A 16,812-nucleotide genomic window follows, 5' to 3' on the forward strand; every position below is an offset into this window, starting at 1 on the left:
AGCTAAAAGCGAATAAGGAATTTTTGTAGTTTGGTAAAAAATACCATTTTCTTCAGAATAGAAAGATTATCATCATAGATACGAAAAAATGTTTAAATATGAAATTGTAGGTTATTAAATTCCCAAGAAAGTAGAAAATTTTTTCTACGGCAAAAATTGAGTGAATCGTAAATGAGTATATCGAAAAACAATTGATTATTTCGATATTAAACTAACACTTTCGATAGCGAATAAATCGAAAAATATTAATTTTATCAAAAAAATGCATAGAAAATTTTTTGCTTAGAATGAATGTTTTTATTAACTTTTGCGGTCAAAATATAATAAAAAATTTCCACTCCAGAGATGAGGTGACAACCACCCCCATAGTAAAAGCGCCTTTCGGCATCATATAGATTTTGATCCTTGGACTATCCACTACTTATTCTCAAATTTTCAAGCGAATCGATCCATTCTATAAAAATTGCGAGGTGAAAAGCTTCGGTTCCTTAAATTGTTTGACTTTTAGTTTATCGTTTGAAAATTATGCACGCCTACGTATTTTGAAATACGGGGATTAAAATTCTGGGTAGTTACTTAATCGTAGTGAGATTAGAAAAGCCTTGGTGATATCTGTAAGGGTGCCTATAATTAATATCGAAAGTGTATATTAAAAGTAACATTTTCTTTCTCGTTTCAAAATAAATCGAGATACAAATGAATCTGTTAAAGTTTTACATGCACGAATCTATAATTCTGTAGTATTATATTTTTTCTTCCCGTCTAAGAGTTCTGCTCTTAGGACTGGACACTTAACCGCTGACAGACGTTTTCAACTCTTATTCTGAGATGAACAAAGACATCTTTTGACAAATCTTCTACTGAGGTATATTTACATTTGTGGAAATTGAAAATATCTACTAAAAAATCGATAACCTGCAAAAATAAAATATAGTTATGTATATAACTGAAGGATGATCACAGCAGCTGTCTAATTAATATAAATGTCAAAGATAAAGTACCCAACATTCAGCTGCGTACCCAATGAACTTTACCTTTGATATATTATACAGTGCGCTGGAATAAGTGTTACCGCCCCTTTATTAACTTATTTATTTTTAGCACATAAGCAAAACGCTCAGACATGTCGATTTTTAAAATAATCATAGCATATTATAGCATCAATGTTTCGAACTTTACGAGGTCCCTCTTGAGGTGACAGGCATAACTTTGACTTTTTTAAATGGAAAAGTACATCATGTGACACCTCATTTAATAGCTTTTGAGATACTGATTACAAAAATGTATAATACTTTTAATCATTTTTAAGAGCGTAGGCGCAAAATTTCGTTCGAATTATCGAAAAATTTAAACGCAGAATGAAATATTACAGTGTTATCGAGGGTCCAAAGTCCCTGAGAACTTCTATAATGATTATTTTAATAAGTCACAGGGGTGAAAAAAAGAGAAAATTTAGTCTGATTTTTAATTTCAAATATATCATTCAAAAGAACATTTTTGTTTATTCTAAGGACTTTCAGCTCTCGGTAATAATGTAATCTTTCATTCTGCGTTTAAATTTTTCAAAAATATTTATTAGTTTTCTCAGGATTCGAAAAAATAAATGCGTTTAAAAATAATTTCAACGAAATTTTGCGCCTACGCCCTTAAAAAGGATTAAAGTATTATACATTCTTGTAATCAATATTTCAAAACCTTTTAAATGAGGTGTCACATGATGTACTTTCCCATTTAAAAAAATCAAAGTTGTGCCTGTCACCTGAAGAGGGATCGCGTAAAGTTCGAAACATGGATGCTAAAATATACTATGATTTTTAAAAATCGACCGGTCTGAGCGTTTTGCTTATGTGCTAAAAATAAATAAGTTAATAAGGGGGATGACACTTATTCCAGCGCACTGTATTACCGTAAAAACCCGGATTTCAGTTAAAACCCGAATTTACTACGAAAAACTAGTTTTAACTATGGGCTTTAGACAATTCTAGTTTTAACTAGTGAAAACTAAAATTATCAAATATTTTCAGTTAATTCTAGTTAAGACTAACATATTTCAGTCAAAACTAGTTTTTACTAAACTTTTCAGTAATTTCCAGATCCCAATTAAAACTCGGTGAATAATTTGCTACCCCGACTGTTTGCAAATAATTTGTCTAAAACGTAAAATATTGGACAAGATGATAAACGTAAAAAACGCAAGTCCTTTTGACTAAGTTGTGTTAGTGTCTTGCATCCAGGCTGCTAACATTTTCCCGATGCCTTGGTGAGCTCGCTTGACTGAACCTTGACTTTGGCTGTGCCTTGGTTTTCCATGAACTAATTTTACCTCAGGCCAGTATGACACTACCTCATTTATTATAACCGCATTACCGAACTCTCGGTCATTATAGGAATGTAAAATGCATGGTGCGCCAAAAGTGAAGAATATATTCGTTAATTGATAAGCAACTTCTTCCGCCCTCTTGCTTTGTAATGGTCTCGACAAAACAAATTTTGTTAAATGGTCTTGATAAACCATAATAAACTTGTAGCCATAATCTTCTTGTGATTGCATATTAGACCAGGGTAATAAGACAAAAATATACCCTGTTCGTGACACTTCAACAGCTAGGGTACTGAAGCGTTTTTTCGACAGGTAGTACCATAAGAACAAATTGTAACTATTTACTGCGTAGGATCTGGTGGCCATTTTTATTTATAAACAATTTAGTGTCAAAAAACGGCCTTTCTCCCTTTTTTTTCAAATTAGTGGAAAATAGCAAGACATGGTTTTCTTAGTACAGACATCTTCGAGAGCATGGAAAAAGCTTTAAAATGGCGTATTACAAAGTTTAATACACTCATTTATTGTTAATATAATTGCGAAAAAAGGTCGAAATTTCAAAAAAAATAATTTTGCAATAACTATTGTAAAAATAAGTATAGAGCTTTGAAATTTTTGTCAAATGAGGGTTCTTTGGTGCTTAATATGTGACAAAAATTTCAAAGCGATTTATTCAATTGTTTAAATTTTATTCAAATTGTTTATCCCAGAGAGCATTTTTTTTTTTTGTAATAACATGTCAGAAAAAATAATGTTAGAACCATTCCACAGGTGTCAAATGAAAGAGCATGAACTAAACTTTCAAATTGGTTTAAAAAAAGTTAATAAAAAATGCATTTATTAGCAATAAATAATTACGCAAAAGTATCGTCAATTTTTCTTTTTTTGAATCTTTTAAACTTTTTGAATAACTTCTTTCAAAAATATATATTTTTTTACCGTTTTTTAGGTGCATAACTACCAAGTAATGTTATTTTATTGATAATTGATGAAAAATTGCAACAAATATATATAATTTAATAAATACAAAAATAAAAAGTTTATAAGGAAAAATGTGAACATACTTTTGCATAATTAGTTATTACTAATAAATGCATTTTTATTCACTTTTTTTAAACCAATTTGAAAGTTTAACTCATGCTCTTTCATTTGACACCTGTAGAATGGTTCTTGCATTATTTTTTTCTGACTTATGTTTTTGCAAAAAAAAGCTCTCTGGGATAAACACTGAATGTGTTTAAACTAAGGACTGTGTTAAAACTAGGAGAAACACGCTCTTGAACAATTGAAAGAATCGCTTTGAAATTTTTGTCACATATTAAGCACCAAAGAATTCTTATTTGACAAAAATTTCAAGGCTCTATACTTATTTTTACAATAGTTATTGCGGAGTTAATTTTTTTGAACTTTGGACCTTTTTTCGCAATTATATTAACAATAAATGAGTGTATTAAACTTTGTAATAGGCCATTTCGAAACTTTTTCCATTATCTCGAAGATGTTTGTACTAAGAAAACCATGAGTCTTACTGTTTTCCATTAATTTGTAAAAAAAGGAAGAAAGGCCGTTTTTGGCACTAAATTGTTTACAAACAAAAATGGCCGCCAGATCCTACGCAGGAAGTAGTGTCAATTTGTTCTTATAGGTATGTCGAAAACCTGTCGAAAAAACGCTTCAGTACCCTGGCTGTTGAAGTGTCATGGAAAAAACCCTATTACTCTGGACTATATCGATCAAATCTATCTAACAGCGATTATTCATTTCTGAATGCAATATAGGTTTCGATACAAGACCCTTCTTCGCTCTACCCGTCTTCCTTTGGCAGTGTTCACCCATTGATATAAAATTATTGAACATATCAATTGTTATATTTGCGTATTTTCTGGAGGTTTCAATCTTCAACATATCCCAACCTCCATGACCAATAGCTACGTGGGTTGCTTCAATTATGTCACAAATGTCTTTAGCAAGTACATAATATTTGATGGGTTCAATTCTAGAAGCCAACTTTTTTATGTCGCCAACTTCAACAATTTTAAATAGTTTTAGTGTTTTCTTGGCAGACAAGTCCGCATTTTGTACATCAGCCATTAAGTTATTATACATGCTTTTGATCACAACATTGTAGTATCTTTCTTTCTTCTTGCTCTGTTCCCTTTGTAAAATCTTTTCCAAAAAATGTTTTTTCCATATTCTTACATCTCTGATCTCAACCTGATCTTCGGCATTATCAGTCATGATAAATACATACAGTCCATCTAATTTACTTACCGTTGCACGTCATTATCTACCCCAGAGATCTAAGTTGACATAGTTGCCAAAGTATAAAAAAATCCTGAATCCATTTTAAAATCAAATATATCACATAATTATTGTAAACGTGGATTGTACAACAAAACAAATTAATATTCAATGTGAATACGTAAAAACTTAAGAAATGGAGAACAAGTGCAAGCGTTTTTGCACTGCATTAGCATTGTTAATAATTAAAAAACGGCTCCGAACTCTTGGCATGAAGCCGGTAGGTTTCTTTGTATATGTCTACAATATCAACTAAAAAAGTTGTCAGATACCTCGATTATCCCAAGTCGTGATAAAATTAGGTGAAATTTATATTTTTATAGTAGAGGATCTTTTTATAATAAAGTAAATAATAAAAACAGTAAATATAATAAAACAGATACTTATAGTAAAAAATATAAACAAATATGAAGTGTCATCACCGCAACAGTAAAATAAAAGTTACCAATTTATTCAAAAATGTCACTTTCGTTCGATTACAGTTACAGTGTGTTCCGAACAAATCTGCTTCATAAAAACGCTTTATAATCCATTTATACAAATTAAATGAAACATTATTGTGTACTTCTTTAGGTTAACATTAATATAAATCGTCAAATATTATTTCTACGCGTATATAATAAAATATGTCTAGTGGCTGTAATTCCAGTGTACTAGGCAAAATGATTCTAAAAAAGAACACACCTACCGCCTAAATATTTCGTGTTGGTACCATGTGGCGTCACAGGCTATGACGCGGATGACGTGCTACGGTTAGTAAATTAGACGAAGTATAGTAGTGTAATATAACCGATAAAAACGATGCAAAAAAATCAACATCGTATTTGTCTCTTCTCGCAACGATTTTAACTGGTATTCACATCCGTAGAGTAGAACAGACGTGACATTTGACTGGAATATTCGGATCTTTGTCTTTGTAGTATACTCGCCAGACTGTAATGATATTATACCACAGCGGGCGATGGGCCCGGTCGACAAGAGACGACCGTAGAAGTATCCGTGTTGGTGCATCCCCTCTTCATAACACCGTGGGCGAAACTGAAGGAGAAGTGGCATCGAGAGCATATTTAAGACGAGCCAGGAGAATCATAAAATCAGTATGGCTTGGGGCTCAAGCAAGCAATTTTAGTTTCCGCGGATAAGTAATTAGAGGACAAAAGGCTTAGAGCGCTTAACGCTGGCCTAGTTTTGCATTCGATTAGGGTACCACATTGGAATCTTATTACCCAGGGTTCCATTGTGAAGAGCATTTGGCTGATAGTTGTGCCCCTATCGCGCATCAGCGTGCTATAGGGGGGAAAGGGATGGCCTGGGGCATTGGAGTGAGGTGGGGTGATCCCTGTTTTTACTCCGGCCAAAACACCTCGCCCCAATGAATTGTTACACCCGAATGTTCCTTTTCGAAAGGGTGAACATTTCCCACAGGTCGGGTTGAATCAAATTGCTTGCTTGCTTGCATAAAATCAGTTGTTGCTAACGTATTGAATTAGCAATAGCTCAATGGCAGAGATGCGGCGTTCTTTGAGCTGGTACTTTACCTAGGCAGGCGCCTCAGTATTGACGTGGCGTCTTACCGGGACCGTTACCGCAGTTGGCGGTAGTAACAATGAACGAGTGACTGCGTGTCGCTGTTCAACCTTATCACATTGAATTGAAATGCGATGTCGCCGGGTCTGAACGTATGACTATGTTGATTCCATGTAGTGAGATTGTTATTGTATATATTGTGTTGTTTATCGTATCGTTTTAATATTACTATTATGGTAGGGGAGCCCAAGCGGGGATTTTTGCAGTTACTCGAGCGCATCAGATTATCATATGGGAGAAACATTTTACCCTCTAAATGTACCCCTATCATATATGGACTCTTAATGCAGGGGACTACTAGGCTATTGATTATATTCAAAATAAGATAACTAAAAGGAACTACAACGTTAACGGGGTTTTATTATTTCATATGGTCAATGGACATCTATATATGAAAAAACCGCGGAGTGCTACCATTTAAAGGGGTGCGTTTTTGAGAAATGGGTGAATTAGTCCCTTTGCACAGGTTACATTAGGGTGAGTTCTATGCACTTTTGGTACAAACATATCTACATACAAATTGTTCCTGGTTAAATTTCCTATTTAAATATCACTTTTTTAAGTCAATGATACTTTTTTTTACAAAAATATATTCAAAAGAAAAAGCACAAAGAAACCCAAAAGAAAGAAATTTTGTTTTTTGTCCCATAACTTTTGTCCACGAGGATATAGGTATAGACATTGCTTTACAGAAAAAAAACCTACGTATTTCTTCTTTAAAATGTTGTTTATTAGAGGTAATTATGATTTATAGTTTTCGAAATATGATTTTTCAAAGTTCGCCACTCACAGCAATTTTGGGCAATTTTCCTTGTTATTTCGCAAATATTGTTCTGTAACTTTTTTCTACGTAACTTTAGGTATATGCAATGGTACACGTAATAGGAATAAAAATCAATTACCTTTAAAATGGTCTACTGTATAACGTTGTACGACTTTTTTAAAAGAGATTATGGTTTTTCAAGGTTTTATACTTTTCGACTTTTTATAATATAATATAAAAATAAAATAATATTATTATATAATATATTACATATTATATAATAGGTACGTAATATAAAAAAATATTATTTTTTACGATTATTTTTGACATTTCTCATTATAACTTTTTTTCTTCTACATTTAGTTATATATTATATTATATAATAAAAAAAGCTTATTTTGTTTACTTTAAAATGGTGTATTACAAAAAATTCTAGGATTATTTGTGAATAAGATATTATTTTTCAAAATGTAATAAGTACTTACAACGATTTTTGACTTGCGGATTATTTTTTAAATTTCTCATTATAACTTTTTTTTCTTGTACATGAATATACTATATATATTACTCAATAAAGAGGGCTTACTTTCTGTTCTTTAAAATGGTGTATCATCTATTTTTAAATAATGGAAACCGAGTGATTCTTTGATATTTTTTACCTGTATTATTTAAAATTATTTCTTTTACAAAAATTACATAAACATTAGTCTTAGAAAACATCACTTAGGTTAAAATTATTTAAACGTTGACATTTAAAAAAATTTCAAAATTAAAGTCCATCTCTTCGTTAGCTTCAATATCTTCCTCTGACACCTCAGTTATCTTAGAGTTCCCACAATTAGTACCCATGCACATGCACCCTTTGCAGAATATTGAACAACTAATTCCTATCTTCCTACAACCGCAGTTTTTTGTACATCCTTTGGTACATTTACATGCTATTTTTTCAAGCAAAACTTGTGGTTCAGGAGCTTTGACAGTAAATATTGGAATTAATCCATATTTATATTGAAGTTTGCCCGGCCGAGTCAAGTGGATCCAAAGTATTACCTATAAAAAATAAGATTCAATCATAACATACAATCACATAAAAAAGTAATAATGAGAAATTTAAAAAATAATCCTAAAATCAAAAATCCTTGCAAGTACTTATTGCATTTTGAAAAAGCATATCTTATTCAAAAATAATCCTAGAATTTTTGTAATACACCAGTTTAAAGTAAACATAATAAGCTTTCTTTTTTATTATATAATATAAACCTATATGTAGAAAAAAAAAGTTATAATGGGAAATTTAAAAAATAATCGTAAAAAATATAAAAACTCGTTAAAAGTATCAAATCTTGAAAAAGATAACTTCTTTAAAAGAAGTCGTACAACATTATACAGTAGAACATTTTAAAGGTATGTAATTGATTTCTATTCCTCTTACATGTACCATTGCAAATGCCTAAAGTTACGTAGAAAAAAATACAGAACAATATTTGCGAAATAACAAGGAAAATTGCCCAAAATTGCTGTGAGTGGCGAACTTTGAAAAATCATATTTCGAAAACTATAAATCCTAATGACCTCTACCAAACATTATTTTAAAGAAAAAATATCTAAGTTTTTTTTCTGTGAAGCAATGTCTATACCTATATCCCCGTGGACAAAAGTTATGGGACAAAAAACAAAATTTCTTTCTTTTGGGTTTCTTTGTGCTTTTTCTTTTGAATATATTTTTGTAAAAAAAAGTATCTTTGACATTAAAAAGTTATATTTAGATAGTAAATTTAACCAGGAACAATTTTTACGTAGACGTGTTTGTACCAAAAGTGCATAGAACTCACCATAATGTAACCTGTGCCCAGGGACTAATTCACCCATTTCTCAAAAACGCACCCCTTTAAATGGTAGCACTCCGCGGTTTTTTCATATATAGAGCACTCTAGAACTCTTCATTTTAAAGCAGCGCCAGGGTACTTTTAAGTGATCACCAGATACCTTAACTTTTGACTTTAGACTTTGGTGTATTTATCTGTTGTGCTTGGTATAATATTGGAATTTAAGAATTTGTTTTGATCTCTACAATATTTAAACCAGGTAAGATATTTTCAATAAAATGTATATAGTTCAGGGTAATACCTAAGGTTTTTTCCATGACACTTCAAGAGCAAGGACACTGAAGCGTTTTTTCGACAAGTAATGCCTATAAGAGCAAATTGTAACTACTTCCTGCGTAGGATCTGGCGGCCATTTTTATTTATAAACAATTTAGTGTCAAAAAACGGCATTTTTCCTTTTTTTCAAATCAATTGAAAACAGCGAAACTTATGGGTTTTTAGTACAAACATCTTCGAGAGTATGAAAAAAGCTTTAAAATAGATTATTACAAAGTTTGATACACTCAATTGATACTCAAAGTTTGATATACTCAGGATTATTACAAAGGTTAATATAATTGCGAAAAAGGACAAAATTGAAAAATAGCTATTTGTATAACAAGGGAGGAAAGTGCTACTTTTCCTCCCGAGAATGAAGTTTACTGCCCGACGCGTAGCGGAGGGCAGTAATCATTCAAGGGAGGAAAAGGCACTTTACTCCCATGTTATACATATGGTTTTTCCACCTTCCTCAAATAACAAGTCATTTTTTCATTTTTACTTAATTTATTTATGTAACTAACCAACAAAACTTATTAGAACTAAAACTAACAAGTACGTACAATATAACTGTCAACTGTCAAATATAAGTCAAATTAATAATGTAAACATTGTTAAATCAAAATAACAATTTACTGTTTTTTACCATTCTGCAAAATACAGAGTGTTTTATAAATAAACGTTAAAATGTATAGAAACTTACGTAATAGAAAATAGATATTGTACAGGGCGTCAATAAGTTACATTTCATGAATGAAATACCATGACGTCACTTTTACTTTTCCTCCCTAGGGAGGAAAAATATTTTCCTCCCTAGGGAGGAAAAGTACAACTTTGCTCCCTACAATCAGGTCCGGAAAAGTATACTTTCGGTAGAGGTAGGTGGAAAAAAATAATTTCGCATAACTGTTGTAAAAATAAATGTACAGCTTTGAAATTATTGTCAAATGAGGGTTCTTTGGTGCTTAATATGTGACAAAAATTTCAAAGCGATTCATTCAATTGTTAAAATTTTATTCAAATTGTTTATCCCAGAAAAAAAATTATGTTAGAACCTAGTGGCGGCTCGTCAGGGTCGGCAGGGTCGGCAGTGCCGACCCACACATTTATGGACACATTATAGATTTTTTAAATATTTAATTTAATCGGAGTTGATGATATTCGTTTCTGTGAAATAATTAATATATATGTGAGATAATACAGACTAAATTTTATTCATTGTTTTTAAAAGAACTCGATCCCGATACGTTAGTTAAGTGATCCCTGTGCGCTGTGCGTAAGAGACTTTTCAAATTAATGATCCTATAGCCATGCACCCGCACCCGATTGCGTGAATTCTTATTATAAAGCCCGGCTCGGCATGCCGTCCCCAGATCGAAGATTTGCTTATAATAAAAAGCTATGAAATATTAGCCGATAGGCAACCAATTATACATTCCCCGTATTTATTTGAATGGCAAGTACGGCAGCGGGTACCTCTGCCGAGCGGTGATCTGCAAACGGCAGAAAGGCACGTACGTAGCCACGTATTGCCTTGCTAGCGCGCCCGGGATAAAATTATGAAATAGGTAAGTAGTTTTACGTCGTTTAATTATTATTGATATTGTAATTCTTTTAAGTTGTTAGGAATTACCATTTAGGGGACAGGATGTATCGGAGCATTCGTTAAATCAAGTTAATTATAGAGAACAAATAAAATTGTTTAACAAATACGATCTGGAATTTTCTAATTTATTTTCTGACTCGAAGAATATAGCTGCGTACCTAAAACAGCACAGAATGAAAGAATCAATTACTAGTTACATTTTGATCCTTTTCGGTAGAAGTAGACGAAACTACAGAGGTAACATGTCATTCACAAGTATCAATAATTGTTCTTCGATACGCGTTACGTCTAATATTTATGAGAGGTTGTTAGGTTTTCAGACGTGAGTAGAAGCCATAAGACAGAATATATTTTTGGTGTTTTAATTTAAAGGACAGATTACAATTTTTTGATATCAAAAATAAATTGGTAAGGCAAATTTATGACGGGGCTGTCTTGATGTCCAGTGAATTGTATGGTCTCCGGACAAAAGTTAAAACAATTGCACCAGGCAAAACTATTATTTACTCACTGTTATAAGTCATTGACTTCTTTGACTATTCAAAATTTAAAAGTTACGCCAAAGAATTTTCAAAATATCTATTATATAAATTATCCATCATTATTTAATCAAATAAAATAAGAAAATGGATTAACAGTTTTATATTCTGATCCAAATATTTTCGGAAGGTGGGATAAGTTACAGACTATGTATAATTTTATATACTGCAATTCATTAGGTACAACAAACTGTTCCCGAAATTAATAAATTATTGTGCTCAAATGTGGGAAATCCTGTCTCAAATGAACGGGATTTCTCTTTTCTCAAAAGAGTCAAAACGTATTGTCGAAACACCATGAAACAGGAGAGAATGTCAAACTTGTCTCAAATGTCGATAGAAAAAAACTTTTAAAATCCCTCCAAAACAATAATAAATTTTACAATTACGTTTTTCTATGGATGCTATACAATGTGCAACTTCTCTCACTACTTACATATATTCAAAACGAACAATTTCTCAGGCAGTGAGAAAAGTCGGCCATTGCAGTGAGAAATATTTTTTCTCACGGGTTCACTGCCGGTTTACATACATATGATCGCCATTTCCATGGTAACATGCACAATACAAACACAATTATTTTTGTCAAACAAAATGTGTTCAAACTTGTCAAAACTTATCAAAAATTACCTTCTAAGACTGTCCAACTGTGAATTATAATTTTAAATAAATAAAGTATATAAATATTAAGAATATTAAATACCTATGTGTATATATGTATTTTATTTCAATTTAGGGATATAATATACCTAAAAGCACCTAAATTATTTAATTTTGAAGTTTGAACTCTTGACAAAAACGCATCCATAGAAAAAGTTCAGTGTACAGCACGAGAGAAAATGACATATTTCTCTCTCGCTTGATTTGCGGCACTCGCCTCGTGCCTCGGCTCGTGGCAACAAACTTCTGCGCTCGTGAGAAATATGTCTTTTTTCTCTCTTGTTGTACAATATACTATATAACCCATTTTGCTACTTCGAAACAACATAGACTAGAGTTAATTTATAAACAGGTATAGTTTCAAAAATTATAGGAAAAAAACAAAAAAAAAACAAAAAAAAATAAAAAAAAACAAAAACCAAAGATCTCCTATGAAATTGAAGCCTTTGGAGACAAAACCTTGCCGACCCTGTCCCTAAAGCCACGAGCCGCCACTGTTAGAACCAATCCACAATGAAAGAGCATGAGCTATATTTTCCACTTGGTTTAAAAAAAGTAAATAAAAAATTCATTTATTAGTAATAAATAATTATGCAAAAGTATCATCAATCTTTCCTTATAAACTTTTTATTTTTTATAGAATAAATTATATACCTATATTCAGGCGCGGATACAGGGGGGTCAACGGGTCCATGGACCCCCTATTGTATTTAGTCTAGAAGTATTTTTTTATTATTTATTATTTTTTTCTGTTAACTCTAAACTTTAAGCCATCAGTACAACACTAAATTACACGACAACCGCATCCAAAGAATTGAAAGAAGCCATAAAATCCAATAAAACACCTTTCTCTGAAAAATAATCTACAGACGCATTTGTTTGGGTACCGGTGGAACCATAAACAACTGAAATATTTTTCTCAATTCAAAGAATAACAAAAATGATATTTTTAAATGCAAATACATTACACTGGGTATAAACCTTATCTCATGAAAAGTCACGTTTCAAATTTGCGATACAATAAAGATATAAAAATTTGTATTTTACTAGATAATCCATGTGTACCTACCCATTGATGGTAGAAAGATTAATCTTTATGGTAAAGAACGACTAGTGAGATTAATAGTCGTGAATTGTATATCAATCCTTTTGATACCGTAGGTATCTGGGATTATATAGTGTATTTTATCCTTAGAGTAAGTGTGAGTCGTATGGCTAAATCTGGAAAATATATTTAATTTGAGGTAAGTCTGCCCCCCCCCCCCCCGCATTTGAAAGTCTAGCTCATGCTCCTTTCATTTCACACCTGTAAAATTTTTATCACCTATTAAACACCAAAGAACCCTCATTTGACAAAAATTTTAAAGCTGTACAATAATTTTTTTAATAGTTATTGTGAAATTAATTTTTTTGCAATTTCGACTTTTTTTCGCAATTATATTAACAATAAATGAGCATATCAAACTTTGTAATACGCCATTTTAAAGCTTTTTCCATGCTCTCCAAGACGTTTATATTAGAAAACCATATTTTCTATTGATTTGAAAAAAAAAAAGGAAAAAAGGCCGTTTCTTGACACTAAATTGTTTATAACTAAAAATGGCCGCCAGACCCTACGCAGGAAATAGTTACAATTTGTTCTTATAGGTATTACCTGTCGAAAAAACGCTTTAGTACCTTGGATGTTGAAGTGTCACGAACAGGGTATATTTTTGTCTTATTACCCTGGCCTAATATACAATCCCTGTAACGCTAATTACATACGCCGATTTTGGACGGTCGATTTTTATATCGACCTTACAAATTCATATAGTGAACCACATGTGAGAAGAGGACATTGCACATACGCCGAACGGTGATCGACGGTCGTGCGTGTGTGTAATGTCCCATTCTCACATGTGGTTCACTATAGGAATTAGGAAGGCGGATATAAAATCGACCGTCCAAAATCGGTGTATGTGTGTAATTAGCGTAAGTCAGGCTATTAACGGTTGTGCGTTACTTCGTCAGAGGAATGAGTGGCGGCACTAAGATCCCGCAGGCTCCCGTAAGGTTGTTCACCAGCCCCCCCCCCCATAATACTGCACGATCACCATCATAAATGGTTGTAGGCTTAAATGATGCCCGAAATAAAATAAAAATAATATGCGTTATTCTTTAAGGAAAGGTCAAACATCTATTGAGATATCTGACACAATTATTTCATAAGACGTCACAATATTATCTAATTAAAGAAAAATCAATCAAAATAATTTATAGTCAATCTCAAAATTAAATGCATTGTTACCCAGTTAACAAAAGATGTATACACTCAATGGATTTAACCAATTTTCGCTATAAAAAAATGGAAAAAATTTTAGTAGGCCGTAATAGCAATAACAATATTTTTATTCCATCAGCAGTCACTGAAAGTAAAAAACAACCATTACCTCCGATTTCGTTGAACCTCTGTCGATTTTCATTCAAATTGGTGAGGAGTTAGAGGATAGAAGGATACGCCAAGAAACGAAAGTAAAATTTTACCCTGGGGGTTGAAAATTATAATATTAAAAATAACATTTGTTATATAAAGTTAACAATTAAAATCTTTGTTCTTTAATAACTCGAAAAGCATTGATTTATTTTGATGACTTGATATAACATATTTTTTGCTAAAAATTTATCCCTCTGTCCATTTATGAGGTTATTTTTAATAAAATAATTTTCACCCCTTAAAAAGGGGTGGCAACCGCCTCTGTTTATATGATCAGATCTGTAATTTTCATATATTATTCAAAGTGCTTATTTTTTAAACAAATTGGTTTTAAGTAGAATTTTTAATTTTGAAAAAAATACTTTTTTTCAAAATAACTTAAAAATTATTAGAGATACCAAAAATCTCAAACCATAAAAAAGTAACTTTTTCTTAAGGGGCCTCATAGCTTTGGTTGCCCAGGGGCCTCAAGATTCTTAATCCGGCACTGGTGCAGACCAACAGTAGAAGAGTAAGTGTTAGTGTAATAGATTAACAAATAGTCCATTGAAAAATCGGATTTAGGTTTGCATTTTTTAGGAAACACAGTTTTATTTTTTAACCTTAACCGACACTGGGTAGCCACCAGTCTCTGCCGCCATCATGAAAAAAGGGATGCAAATGTTTTTTTATATCTTACAAACTGTTGGTTTTACAAAACACTGTTTTTTGGTGCTAATGGAATTCTCTATAGCTTTACTCCTGTAACATTTTACCGTAAAATAAATATTAACGGAGTTATTAACAAAAAAGGTGAAGACTTCTAGTGGGCGGAGTTCATTTTTTTGTATACTATGTTCAGGCATTATCTGAAGGGGTCCATACCAATTAAGTCTTTTGGCTTCGATCGTGTCTATTATATTATCTAGATCAACTTCCATTTTTTTTGTAATATCTTCGCTTCTCACCCTATCAAGTCTAGTGAGCCGGAACATCGTCTATAATAATTCATTTCCATGGCCTTAATCTTTAATTGGTTTATTAGGTATATTTTCCAGAGTTCGGCGACGTACAACAATAAAATAAATAAAAAAATAATTCACAAGTTCATAAACATTCCTGATTACAGAAACACGAGATGACGAAGAAAGTGACCGAATGGAAACCAACTTCGAAGACGAATCCAGTGAGGATGAAGAATAAATTACTTAATTTTAACATTTCTTTACCTAGTTTTATATCAATAAATTATATAATTGTACATATATATGTATATTATTTTCAACATCCATTAATAAAAAAAAACAAAAAATTTTTTCAAATTGTCAGATTAACAATTGTCCTCCATATAATTGTCAGATTATTATTAAGGACGATTATTTCTAGGAGGTCTCATTTTTTTACATCTTTAAAAATCGGCCATGACTTTTGGCCCCGTCCGAATCATCAGATATTTGAATAAGATTATTTTTTGAGTTCACTTAACACCCACTCTGAATATCTGACACGCTCGAATAACTTCTTTTTTTCCCTCACTACTCGTCAGATTAATGTCTTTTGGTTATCAGAAAGACATAGTGGGTATACACTATGAAAATCTGACGCGCACGAGTATTTCCATGTGACTGTTTTGTTTTACATTTTTGATAATTGTTTACACACTCAAGCGCCCACTAAAATGGAAAACTTTACTTAACTTTTTTTGGTTTTAGGACCTAATCTTCACAACCCAATAGGTCTCCATATCGCTCGAGTAACTGCAAATTTAGCATACTTCCCTCCCCTACTATTATGTTTTGAGTAATAAGTACGATGTTATTTTTCTTTTGCAGATGATAGAGTTATATTTTATTTTTTTTATTTTGAACTGTATATAATTATCGTAAATATATTTACTTTATTTTTAACCTGTGTTTTACTGAGTCTGTCGTCCTGAAAGAGCTACCCGATTCAAGACCTCCAAACAGGGCTGAGCATGCTGAATGCTTGTTGAACTTTTCGTCTTCATACGAATATCGTCTTCTGTACCTCTGTTTTCTGTTCTGGCACTTCCAAGATATGTAAAGTTTTCCACATTTTCAATCTGCATGTTGTCGATAGTAAATAGCGTGTTGTTCCTTGCATTTATTCTCATGGACTTGGTTTTACTAATATTGATTTTAAAACCTATTTTATTGACTTCAGTGGAAAGTGTTTCCAATTGGTTAGCCACATCTTAGAACCTTTGTTATAATAAGCAGATATCGTCGGAGTATTCTAGATCGCTTAGGCGTGTGGTTAACGTCCATTTTATCACTCTTGTGTTGGAGTCTAGTTTGGAGAGAACATAGTCTACAGCTATGTTAAAAATAAAATGAGAAAGCACGCATCTCTGTCTGACTCCAGTAAGTACGTCAAATTCGTCACTGTTGATCCCATTGTGTGTCACGCTGCATTTCGC

The 16,812-nt window shown here is 32.1% G+C and overlaps 1 protein-coding gene across 1 annotated transcript in view; it reads right to left on the reverse strand.

Moving 5' to 3' along the window:
* Positions 1-318: 318 nt before the first annotated feature.
* The window catches only part of LOC126882595 (mitoguardin), a 100,429-nt gene continuing 83,935 nt past the window's right edge, over positions 319-16,812 (reverse strand). Inside the window, exon 6 of the mRNA XM_050647568.1 lies at positions 319-915. Within this exon, the coding sequence (XP_050503525.1) occupies positions 778-915 (138 nt within the window). The 3' untranslated portion in view covers positions 319-777. The remainder of the gene's footprint in view (positions 916-16,812) is intronic.

This window comes from Diabrotica virgifera, chromosome 3, assembly GCF_917563875.1.
Source record: "Diabrotica virgifera virgifera chromosome 3, PGI_DIABVI_V3a".
Taxonomy (NCBI): Eukaryota; Metazoa; Arthropoda; class Insecta; order Coleoptera; family Chrysomelidae; genus Diabrotica; species Diabrotica virgifera.